The sequence below is a fragment of the Folsomia candida genome, unplaced genomic scaffold (genome assembly GCF_002217175.1).
Source record: "Folsomia candida strain VU population unplaced genomic scaffold, ASM221717v1 Fcan01_Sc002, whole genome shotgun sequence".
Lineage (NCBI taxonomy): Eukaryota > Metazoa > Arthropoda > Collembola > Entomobryomorpha > Isotomidae > Folsomia > Folsomia candida.
The window spans coordinates 11997360-12008484 of NW_019091194.1; the positions used below are offsets into that span (position 1 = coordinate 11997360).

Here is an 11125-nt window from a genome sequence, read left to right on the forward strand (position 1 = left end):
GTAAAGTCATATTCAGACAAATCACCTCATTTATTTCATTATCAATAAAGGTTTCAAGAGTTGAGTTGTGTTTTGAAGGTTTCCATAAAATAAGCCGAAAAAATGAACTTATACATCGTGATCCTTGTATTGTTCTCATCATTACTTGTGCTACTAGTACATGTTGAATCAAAGCCATCACCATCGTCGATTTATCGTGGTCCAGTTTACAGTCGATATCTACCCCAGGTGCGTAAGGGTTAAATTATCATATCCGTGAGATAATTCCACTATAATAATTTTCTAAAAAAAATTCAAGCGAAAGCACAGCAATCCTGCTTTCGAAAAGAAAACATTTCAAAATCTCAAATCTCAATTTCACTCAAATTATCACCACCATGATGAGAATCCGCCCCACGACAGTTGGGAATTGGCACACAACAGCCATGAAATGGAGGACAATGCAAAGGCGAAAGAAATCGTCAAATTCATCAACCAATTTTTGGATGTAATGGGTCCGTTTCTTTTTCCGCTGCCATACGTCCTAGCCCTCATACCTTTTGCAATTCCTGCCATTCCACTCTCCTTTTGGCTAGAATCAAGGGAACATCACTCCCCCTCCGGTAATTATTACATTAAATCTATTGACCACAATATATTAGTTTCACCTGCAAATTATATCCTATGTAGAACCCGAACATGGAGAACAGCCTACAACACCAATGTCGCCAAGCTCTAGCTCGAGCAGCAGCAACACCACGCCAAAGCTAACAATGACCACACGACCCAGTAGTACAACATCATCATTTGTGATGAACCCCACTTTTTCTACAATTGTTGGGCCATTTCCCACCACTTTTGCCAATTTCCAGACAACAAGTTCCCCAACGGCAGGGCTGGGGGAAAACACATTCACGAACAGCAGCAGTTTAACGACGGATTTTCCGATGATGAATGTGGGGGCACCTGCTACGAATCCGGTCACCCTCTTCCCCTTTACCCTCTTCCTGAACTCTTCCTTCCTGGGGGAAGATTACCTTAACGAGGGGGAAAAGTGATGCAGCTGGACCGTACAGTAATGCAATGTCGTCGAAAATTTTTATGTTGCGATATTTCGATATTGTTGAAACTTGCTACCATTTATATCGAAATTTCGAGATTACATGCCCCAAATTGCATAATATTATTTTACCATAATTGGTTTATGACTGTTGTTTATTCATTTCTTATATTTTCATGGAATAAATGCATCCACGTTTGTCTAATGCTAAGGAAGTGGACTGTTTGTATTGCTTGTATCTTACAAGTTGTAAGATCAATTTCCATTCATTCCTTTGTAAGTATGCATATACGTAAAATGCTAACTAAATATTGCGAATACGAGCGAGGTTGATTTGAGGATCCATATCCTCACATTCGAATTCCTCACCCAGCACGGAACTTCACGGAGCACGTGTTTTATTTATAAGCTGAAAATCAAGTTCTTTTAGAATGTACAAGTTTTAAATAATTTCGAAAATAAATAGTGTAATATTTTTACTAGTAAGCGTTTCGTTTTTCTTGCATATTTTATATTTTGCCGATTGTTGACTGACTCCATATTTTGTAAATTAATATTTTGTATTTTTATCAGCTTTTCAGGTCAGAGGACTTTATTCAATTAACTCGACCAGATGTCCATGTTGGCTGAACCTCGTCGACGTCAAAAGATTGGGCCTAATCCCAGGGGCAAATTTTTCACCGAAGATGAGGATAACAAGGGCAGAAGTTTGTTGCAGAAGATGGGTTGGAAATCTGGCGATGGCTTAGGTCAAAGATTTAGAAACAATCTTTATGTGTATCTAATTGTTGGAAATTATAAAGGAATATTTTATTGTTTTTCTTAACAGGTGTTCAAAGACAAGGAATCAAGGATCCGATTAAACCCAAGATACATACTGATGAGAAAGGTATTGTGAGACAAATTAAAAGTGCAGTGCAAAAATTGTTTTAATCATCTTAATACACAATGTACATATCATTTATCACTATCAATTCCGTAGGGCTTGGGTTTGATGTAAAATCTGATCCTTGGGTTTCCCACACGGACGATTTTAATGAACTTCTCAGGTACACATTAAATTAAAATCTTGTTAATAATTAATCTTCATTAAATAAGCTTGAATTTGATTGATTAAGCAATAAATATATTCTTATATTTATAAACAGGAATCTACAAGCTGCCCATGGTAAAGTGGTACAGGAAGAACCGAAAGCTGAACCTCTTCCGTCCTTCACTCCTGGCTTTGGATTTCAATCGGATGATTCAAAGTCGTCAAAATCTTCTAATTTAGAGACGTTAAGATTTGATTTAGAAAGTAAATCCAAGGCATCAAGCTCTCGAATTCAGTATGTCACAATATACATAGAAAATACTGTTCTTACCCAACAAAATTGATTCCCATCAAGGACAAGATCATCATACTTTTCTTTTGTTTCAGCTACCACAAGTTTGTCAAAAATAAGGATTTAAGCAAAATCAAGGATAAAGACTGGAACTGTATTTTTGGAAAATCCGAGGAGTCTGCAGATAGTAACCGGAACGAAAGTAATAAAGAAATCAACGGACAGAGAGAAGTGGTGGTAGTGTCGAAATCTTGGGACGATCTATTGGCTCAAAAATCGTATTGTATCGATGACACCATCTCAAGTAGTATTGGTAATGTAGAAAATGAGCATTTAAACAGAGTTCAACGTTACAAAGCTCAAATGATGAGATCATTTGCAATATCAACACTTCCCGAGGATAAACCAAAGTCTCACAAGGACGAAATGCCGGTAGAATTAGCTACAGCAATTGACGACATAAGTTCTAAAGAGTCTTCAAAAAAGAGAAAAAAGAAAGAAAAAAAGCACAAAACTGAGGAGGAAGAAGATTCAACACCCGTTGCAGTGGTTCTTGATAATAATCAAGAACTTTCAGAAAGAAAGAGGATCAAGAAAGAAAGAAAACGACAAAAATTGGAAGAGAGCATACCAGAAGTTTGTGAAATGGAAATCGAAGACGAAGCACATAAAAAGAAGAAGAGGAAGAAAGAGAAACTAAAAAAATTGGAAGAAGAAGAGCAACCCATTGTAGAAATTCCTGAACAAACTGAAATAGTCTCACCGAAAAAGAAACGGAAGAAAAATAAACCGGAATCTTCAGAATGTTACGATCAGGTCAACCCCGAAGGACCAACAGTTGAGATACTTGGGGACAGAAATCAGCAGGCGGGTGGAAACCCTAAATTAAACAATGACAGTGAACCTATGAGTGAATCAGCAGAATCAGTTGAAATTTCTGGCTCTGCGGATGATGATGTCTTATCAACTCCAACTGTTAACTTTAACAAACGTACTGTATCTGCAGAAGAAATGCATGCAGCAGCATTAGTATTTAAAGGAAGCAATATTTTACAAATTCCAGGTTACCGAAATCAAAGCAGTAAACTGACATATGATTGATTGTAATTTTAGATTGTAAATGTGCTTGTCTAGTAGTAGGAAAATTATCTCTAATTTCTATTTCAGTTGAACTGTGGTCGGTGTTTGTCTAATAAATTTTTATGCTACTAATTAATATGGTTTCATGCATTACATCATATCAGTTTAGATCTTCTCTTGCTGTGAGGTGAGCATGAGATAAAGAAACACTAAATTAACTCACTCTTGAGATTCGACGCAACTTACGAGAAAAGAAAGACCTTGAGATTCAAGCCTTCCTTTTACACTGGATTATATTCACAGGATTCATATTATGCATATACGGGTATGGTAACTAACTAGTCCATATAGCATGAGGTTACATTAAACAAACATGTTTCTGCAAGTCGGAAATTCTCCAGATCGTGCTAAATTATTATTGTCATCCTAAATACTATTTTTTTTGTATCTAAATACATACATTTGCCGTGAGACTCATGCAGCTCAACTGCAAACATGGTTTTGAACGCACGCTCATTACTTGTACTTCTATCTTCCATTCTGGTGTACACATTTTATGATTTATATTTCAAATTAGAATATTCTCCAGTCATTCAAACTTCGAGTGGGAAAGTTAGGGGTGTAGTTTCAAAATCTAGACTAGGAAATAGTTTTTATCAATTTACAGGGATTAGGTATGCTGAGGCACCTGTTCAAAATCTAAGGTTTTCTGTAAGTTATTGCAGATTTAATAATTTTGTAAGACTACTGAACTGACAGCAAGTTATGTGATTGTTGATTATTGATCAATTTATTCGACAATTTTTCAGAGTCCTCGGCCTGTGAAGCCCTGGTCTGGTATTTTAGATGCTACTCAGTTTGGGCCTAAATGTAATGTTTGAAATTTTATTATGGAAAATAAGAATAAACTATGGAAGATACTAAAACACAGACGTTCATATAATATGCAGGTGTTCAAGTGGATGGGCTCTCTCGAACCGTAACCGGAAGTGAAGATTGTTTATTCCTCAATATATTCTCCCCAGAAAAGGTACGAGATAGATTTAAAAAATATGTATATAGTGCAATAATGAAACTCTGGAAAAAATAAAAATAAGTCATATTTTCTTAAATATTATATTACAGGCAATCTCAAATGGGAACAATTTATTGCCTGTGATATTTTACATTCATGGTTCGATCAACTAAAGATATTTAATCCAAAATCACTGATTGAAAAGGTAAACTATTTGTTCTATATATAGGAGGGTACTTCATGGTGGGCAGTTCATCGTATATGGGACCCGAATTTTTTATGGATGAGCCCATAATTTTAGTTACTTTGAACTACAGATTAAATGTTTTTGGTATGTGACTGATTGTTAATAAATAATGTCATGTCATGCAAGCTTTTTATGATTTCTGTTACTCCGTTGTGTTATAGGATTTCTTTCTACGGGGGATTCCGCTTCAAAAGGCAATTTCGGACTAATTGACCAAAACCTGGCGTTAAGATGGATAAACGAAAACATCAAATACTTTGGAGGTGATCCCTCAAGGATTACTCTAGCTGGTCAGAGCGCAGGAAGCGTTGCAGTTCATTTGCATATGTTATCCTCAATGTCAAATGGTACAGCTAATTTTATTGACATAAATAATAATGACACTTGTTTTCTAAATGGAGGTTCATGTTGTTGTCAGGATTATTCTCTGGGGTAATAATGTCCAGTGGAACTGCCATTAAGCCGCTATCCTTAGTTAATGATCCAAAAGCCCAAGCAAAAAATCTAGCAAGACAGTTAAATTGTCCTACAGAGAAGTCTAGTGACCTTGTTGAATGTCTAAGAAATATTGAACCAAATACCATTATCAACGCTCAGCTACATGCGCTTAGTGTATGTAAGCTTGCAATGTTTTTTCATAGCATATAAATAATTTTTTTAATCTGCCCACCTAAAAATGTTTACATTTGTGTAATTTCAGTCTCCTATTATGAACGAATTAGAGATTTTTGCACCTTCAATTGAAACCAATTGTATTATGCCTGCGGGTGAAGAATGTTTTCTTTCTGCCCATCCTTATGACATTTTGAAAAATGGGGGTTCCGCAAGAGTACCAATTCTCACGGGGGTTAACAAGGATGAAGGATTGCTTTCTACTGCCAGTAAGGATAATTTGTTTATGATGAATACTAATACTAACTATGCAACCAACTTATAATCATTACATAAATTACAATATGTGTATATTGCAGGAATTTTCGTCAATGCTTCATTGCAGGAATTTGTGAGCACTAATTGGAACGATTTATCTCCAAATTTCTTCCGTTATGACAAGTCTGCAAAGAATTTAACGGACAAAATTCGAAAATTTTATATCGGAGACGATAGTCCTTCCCAACAACGTCTTGCATTCAAGGAAAACTTTCAGCATATTACCAACATTTTTTCAGACCGTTTATATATTCATGCGACTAGAGAAACTGTCAAAATCCAGTCCAAGTTTTCTAAAATTTACCTCTATTACTTTACATACCCTTTACAACGTGGGATGACGTACTTGTTTGATATTGATCCGGATTTGCCTATTCTTCTGCAATTTATTTGGAAGGAAATACGGTGGTTTCTGAATGAACACATTTTCCAAGTACCAAATTTATTCTTGGGATGCGGTCACGGGGATGATATTGCTTTGCTATTCAAGTTCCCAGTATTTCATTTGTCTCCAGACTCGAAGGACTTTGCAATGTCAAGACAGCTTGTAAAATTATGGGCCGACTTTGCAACAAATCAGTAAGTAGTTATTATATAACTTAAGTATTATGAGATTATACGTGCATACAGAAGATATATATATGCAAATTAGTTTGATCCATTACTTTATACATACAATTTATGTCAATGCAGCCATGCTCTAACGTTTGATGGGAACTCTTGGCCTCCAGTGGAAAAAGATGCAAAAAATCTAAAGTACATGTTTATTGGAAACGGTGAAAATCATGGATCTCTTGTCGATGAACCTTTTGCTCAAAGGATGGTTTTTTGGGATAACATTAACCTACCTTGGAAAATACGATAATTATTATTACATAATGTGTCTGGTGTGTAATCGGATTTTAGACTAGTGGCTATATTGATGCATAGTTTATTATTGCATGACTGACAAATATTTGAAAAATAAAGACAGATTTATAACTTTTACCATCGTCGTGTGTCCTCGAAATACTTAATTATTTAGCTCACAAGACGGCACACAACTAAATCTGTAATGCAGACAACTTTCAGATTATAATCCTTTAAATCTACTTCAACAAGGGTTGAAAATTGCAGTTTATTCATTTGACAAGTATCTGCAATCAGACGCACATTTAATTATTTTGCAGTGCAACAGTCAATTACGAGAATGTTCCCAATTTTATATCTGTGTATTTTTATTTCCATTGTGCCATTTTCCATTCAAAGAGATCACGCTCCGGTGATTCAGATTTCAACGGGGAAAATTAAAGGCGAGGATAAAGAATCACGTAACGATAAAAAATTCTTTGCATATAGAGGAATACCATATGCAACTGCAAAACGATTCGAGGTACGATGGTACCACTCAATACTGTTTAATACTGCATAATGCTCAATAATCTGTAATTAAAAGTTAGACCATAATAATTAGTAAAATAATTGACTTTGTGCCCCCACTTGTACTTCACTTGTCCTTAATTTTGCAGCTACCTCAACCACCCACGAATTGGAGTGACGTGCGCGATGCTAAAGAATACGGGAAAAAATGTATCCAGTACAGCACTTTTGAGAAAAAAGTGGTTGGTTCAGAGGACTGCCATTACATTAATGTATTCACTCCACAGGTAGATTGCTATTATGATTGGCATATTATTGCAGTCGGGTAACAGACGTCATTTTATTTTTTAAATCCTTAAATGCAATCCTTGTACAGACCAGTGATGGACTAAGCAAAGTGTTGCTTCCAGTGATGGTTTATATTCATGGCTCATTTATGGATGGTACTTTTTTGCACAAAGTAAATATGTTTAACTGATCAAATCACGAATGCAAAATATCACAGGTACTGCAGAAATCTATCGACCCCACTATTTTTTAGATGAAAATGTGGTTCTCGTCACCTTCGATTATAGACTAAATATTTTTGGTACACTGAAAATAATTGATCGCACTAATCCTTTTGTTTCAGCATTTATCAATGCCCACATCGCTGTCTCGTTTAATATATGTACAATCCATATGTAAATGAATGTATATGCAATTTAGGGTTCCTACACATAGACGATGACGTAGTTCCAGGAAATTTAGGATTAAAGGATCAGGTTATGGCCTTGCACTGGGTGCAAGATAACATCCGCAAATTCTCCGGGGACAAAAATCGAGTAACTCTATTTGGAGCTGGGGATGGTGCATCATCAGTACACTTGCTCATGTTATCACCAATCACGAAAGGTAATATGCTTTAGCGATATAACCGTAAAAATCATCATATTATCAAATTTTTATACTTGAAATGCATCTTGTTTGTCCCACATGAAATTAGGTCTTTTTCGAAAAGCAATAACCCAGAGTGGTTCAGCTTTAAAATTAGACGTCATTCAGAAAAATCCTAAACAAGCTGCTCAACGTATTGCTAGACTCATGGATTGTGAAAAAGTTTTGAATGCAACATTGATTTCGGACAATCACTGTATGTTTGATAAATCAACGCTGATTTTTGAATGTTTAAAGTTAGTAGATGCAAAGAAATTGGCGCAGGTTCAACAGGAGGCTTTTGTACGAAAAAAACACTACTTTATAGATAATACGTAATAAGCCAATTAATCCATTCTTGTTTATTTGCATATTGTATTTAATTTTATTAGAGGCTCGCCAGGGACCCCCTTACATTTTTTGGCCCTGTTATAGAGAATCCTTCAAAACAATCCAAAGAATCTGCAGTGATTTCTGAACATCCCTATTCGATTATATCGTCTGGCAAGCAAAGTCGAATTCCATGGATGACGGGGTTAAATGCGCAAGAAGGTTTAGTTATAAGTGGAGGTATCGGTATTTTATAACTATAATTACCTAAAATTATTAGCTACACAAATTGCTCTATTTTCATCAGTTATTTCAAGTGACAAGGGACTTGTGGACAAAGTTGACTCCAGCTTCTACACAACTTCTCCAAAGTTATTACAATATGATCCATCACGTACCGATGTAACACACGAGATTCGAAGATTCTATTTGAGCCCAAATTACGCTACCACCACTGCTTCTGATGCTAACATTTCACCGTCAGTATCATCCTTACCTTCTTCGGCAACTCTGTATCCGAATCTTTATTCGAATTTACCAACTTTAAACTCAACCATTCCTATTGCTCCACACACACAAAATGATGACGAATTTTACCATATACATTTTGAAGAGCAATTCCAAGAGTTCACAAACATGTTTACGGACAGGTTATACGCCGTGGGGATGGTTGATGCCGTCAAAATGCAAGCTCAATATTCTCCTGTGTACATGTATTTCAATAACTACGAAGGACAATACAGCTTGTTAGATGTACACACTGGAAAGGCAAAGGAACCAGCACCGGCAATTAAAAAAGTGAGCAGTTGGTTCAAGAAAAATATTTTGGGGAGAACTCCACAAGCACCGAAACATTTAGGCGAGTGCAGATCTGGCATTTCTAAAATATGTACTCCCAGTCCATTGATCGTAGACTAGATAAATTATGAGATAAATTAATTTGGTCATTTCTCAGGTGTGTGTAATGGGGACGAGTTGCCTCTTTTGTTCAAGTACCCCGAGCTGAAAATAAAGGAGAATACACGAGACTATCAAATGTCAAAACAATTGGTGAAACTTTGGGTGCAATTCGCCACTGATGAGTATTTATAACTTTCTACACATTTCTATGCACAAACATGCATGCATACGTATCTCGATGGATTGGTTCATACATATAAAATTGTTTAATCTGCTCAGGACTAAAATGGTGTTCAACAATGCTAGTTGGCTTCCCTGCAGTAGCGGCAGCGATGATACCCTTCGAGCGATGCAGTTTGGGCCGACCGAGCAGGATTCTAGTTTTGGGCCCTTGAGTGACACGTTTATGACGAGAGTTAAATTCTGGTCAACCTTGAAGTACTTGGCCCCCTTTACTCAGTAATCTGACGCTGGATGGAGTTATAAATATTAGTTTACTCTAGAATTATACATAGTATTATTGCATATGAATTATGACATTGATTTATTAGACAACAGGTTCTCATGATGATGTACACTTTCTCCGGTAATCGGGATGTACCATATTAGTAACCTACATACATATGTAAAACTGTGAAAGGTGACAGTAAATAAAGTATTTCTGTATCCTGTTTCTTGTGACATTTGTTTCGATCCATGTTATTGTTTGTATGTTTAGATTATCTCAACCTTTAAGATGACTAATTTTGGAGATTAAAAAAAATGTATAAATGTGTGCATCCATGTAAACTCTGCTCCACAGTGAAAACTCAGACTCCGACATTAGTTTAGTTACCATCAGCTAACAGGCTCGCAAATACAATATGGCCTACGTAAGTTTTCAATAAAACTCTTTACAATAAACAATCTCACAAATCAATTACGAACCAAGGTTAGCATGCTAATGTTTAATATTCCATTTGTTTTTATAGAATAATTTTGTGATACTGGTTCCCACGCTTCTTGTTGCTGCACAGCTCACACTTGGATTTGCCAATCCATTATTTTCGCATTCACCCCAGTATTACTCCGACACTTATAAGTATGGCTCTCATAATCTACAATAATTTACAGAATCCTAACAACATTAGGATACTAAATAAGTTAATATTTTTTATAACTTGCAGCATGAGAACCATGCAAAAATCAGCAGAGGCTTATGACTTTAACTCTGACACCAAATTTGAGGATCTTCATTCAGTGCAGACGGCAACCAATACAGTGACAAATTTGTGGCCACATAATTATCAAAGTGCTCCATCCCAAAAACATCAAGCTCTTCAGACGCCTAAGAAAACAAAATGTCACACGTGGACAAGTCCTGAAGGAATTCAGTTTAAACTCAATCCAATATCACGCTCTGGAGCATTCGGATTCAACCTTATCATGTGCGACGATGATAGCGAAGCAGGCAAATTTAGTCAGCCATACTACTCTCCAGGATCTGTATCTGAATATGTTTTTCTAAGTTAATACTAACCTAAGTTTTTTTAATTTCTTAGAGGCTGCGAGTTTTTTAAGGTTAAGGTTTTTTAATAGTCGACTCCTTTGTTTTTAGCCCGAGTCAGGGCTTATGGAACCGTCATGTCCGTCCGTCTGTCTGTCCGTCTGTCTGTCCGTCTGTCTGTCCGGCACGATAGAGCCAAAACGGCTGAACCGATTGACTTGAAATTTTTACCATATGCATATTGGACAAAGTTAGGAAACGAGTTCGAAGATGGGCGAAATCGGTCCCGTGGTTGACCGGTGGGGGTCATCGGAGTGGGTGGGGTATTATGCACCAAAATTTCAAAATTGTTGTAGAGAGCTGAAATTTGGTACAGAGGTTGCTAATGGCTCCTACTGGATAAAAATGACTTCAAGTTGGAAAAATTTTCATCTTGAGTGACCCTATGCGGTGACCCCTACCGATTTTTAAAAATCATCATTTCGAACTGAAATTTGGT

General features: G+C 36.3%; 5 protein-coding genes across 6 annotated transcripts; all 5 read left to right on the forward strand.

Moving 5' to 3' along the window:
- Window positions 1–15: 15 nt before the first annotated feature.
- LOC110843445 lies at window positions 16–1254 on the forward strand. The gene is made up of 3 exons (XM_022089409.2): window positions 16–228; window positions 299–602; window positions 670–1254. Exons 1-3 carry the CDS (start codon window positions 103–105, stop codon window positions 1035–1037), a joined length of 798 nt encoding a protein of 265 aa, XP_021945101.1. The 5' UTR covers window positions 16–102; the 3' UTR covers window positions 1038–1254.
- Window positions 1255–1363: 109 nt separating this feature from the next.
- LOC110844157 (PIN2/TERF1-interacting telomerase inhibitor 1) lies at window positions 1364–3580 on the forward strand. Its single transcript, XM_022090293.2, has 6 exons — window positions 1364–1521; window positions 1613–1788; window positions 1869–1928; window positions 2022–2088; window positions 2188–2367; window positions 2460–3580. Exons 2-6 carry the CDS (start codon window positions 1653–1655, stop codon window positions 3463–3465), a joined length of 1449 nt encoding a protein of 482 aa, XP_021945985.1. The 5' UTR covers window positions 1364–1521; window positions 1613–1652; the 3' UTR covers window positions 3466–3580.
- Window positions 3581–3693: 113 nt separating this feature from the next.
- On the forward strand, window positions 3694–6623 carry LOC110844153 (venom carboxylesterase-6). The gene is made up of 10 exons (XM_022090289.2): window positions 3694–4155; window positions 4254–4314; window positions 4395–4474; window positions 4570–4618; window positions 4689–4790; window positions 4868–5053; window positions 5125–5318; window positions 5407–5587; window positions 5678–6215; window positions 6330–6623. The coding sequence occupies exons 1-10, from the start codon at window positions 3940–3942 to the stop codon at window positions 6499–6501; spliced, it is 1779 nt and encodes a 592-aa protein (XP_021945981.1). The 5' UTR covers window positions 3694–3939; the 3' UTR covers window positions 6502–6623.
- Window positions 6624–6727: 104 nt separating this feature from the next.
- Window positions 6728–9813, forward strand: LOC118432976 (venom carboxylesterase-6-like). Of its 2 annotated transcripts, none has more exons than XM_035848280.1 (10): window positions 6728–7008; window positions 7145–7282; window positions 7372–7438; window positions 7501–7584; window positions 7704–7889; window positions 7981–8213; window positions 8303–8480; window positions 8548–9099; window positions 9196–9322; window positions 9420–9813. In XM_035848280.1, the coding sequence occupies exons 1-10, from the start codon at window positions 6826–6828 to the stop codon at window positions 9601–9603; spliced, it is 1932 nt and encodes a 643-aa protein (XP_035704173.1). In that variant the 5' UTR covers window positions 6728–6825; the 3' UTR covers window positions 9604–9813. The 2 variants fall into 2 exon arrangements, with proteins under 2 accessions (XP_035704173.1, XP_035704174.1); XM_035848281.1 differs by having other exon boundaries at window positions 6945–7070; window positions 9420–9692.
- Window positions 9814–9873: 60 nt separating this feature from the next.
- Window positions 9874–10850, forward strand: LOC110844160. Its single transcript, XM_022090295.2, has 3 exons — window positions 9874–10012; window positions 10112–10221; window positions 10307–10850. The coding sequence occupies exons 1-3, from the start codon at window positions 10004–10006 to the stop codon at window positions 10650–10652; spliced, it is 465 nt and encodes a 154-aa protein (XP_021945987.1). The 5' UTR covers window positions 9874–10003; the 3' UTR covers window positions 10653–10850.
- Window positions 10851–11125: the final 275 nt, after the last annotated feature.

Coding starts and splice junctions, on each gene's coding strand:
- LOC110843445 (XM_022089409.2), top strand. CDS start 103: ATGAACTTATACATCGTGATCCTTGTATTGTTCTCATCATTACTTGTG. Junction 229..298: donor ACAGTCGATATCTACCCCAG/GTGCGTAAGGGT, acceptor AAAAAATTCAAG/CGAAAGCACAGCAATCCTGC. Junction 603..669: donor GGAACATCACTCCCCCTCCG/GTAATTATTACA, acceptor TATCCTATGTAG/AACCCGAACATGGAGAACAG.
- LOC110844157 (XM_022090293.2), top strand. CDS start 1,653: ATGTCCATGTTGGCTGAACCTCGTCGACGTCAAAAGATTGGGCCTAAT. Junction 1,929..2,021: donor GATACATACTGATGAGAAAG/GTATTGTGAGAC, acceptor TCAATTCCGTAG/GGCTTGGGTTTGATGTAAAA. Junction 2,089..2,187: donor GATTTTAATGAACTTCTCAG/GTACACATTAAA, acceptor ATTTATAAACAG/GAATCTACAAGCTGCCCATG.
- LOC110844153 (XM_022090289.2), top strand. CDS start 3,940: ATGGTTTTGAACGCACGCTCATTACTTGTACTTCTATCTTCCATTCTG. Junction 4,475..4,569: donor ATATATTCTCCCCAGAAAAG/GTACGAGATAGA, acceptor ATTATATTACAG/GCAATCTCAAATGGGAACAA. Junction 5,319..5,406: donor CTCAGCTACATGCGCTTAGT/GTATGTAAGCTT, acceptor GTGTAATTTCAG/TCTCCTATTATGAACGAATT.
- LOC118432976 (XM_035848280.1), top strand. CDS start 6,826: ATGTTCCCAATTTTATATCTGTGTATTTTTATTTCCATTGTGCCATTT. Junction 7,890..7,980: donor GTTATCACCAATCACGAAAG/GTAATATGCTTT, acceptor ACATGAAATTAG/GTCTTTTTCGAAAAGCAATA. Junction 9,323..9,419: donor GTGCAATTCGCCACTGATGA/GTATTTATAACT, acceptor TAATCTGCTCAG/GACTAAAATGGTGTTCAACA.
- LOC110844160 (XM_022090295.2), top strand. Junction 10,222..10,306: donor TATTACTCCGACACTTATAA/GTATGGCTCTCA, acceptor TATAACTTGCAG/CATGAGAACCATGCAAAAAT.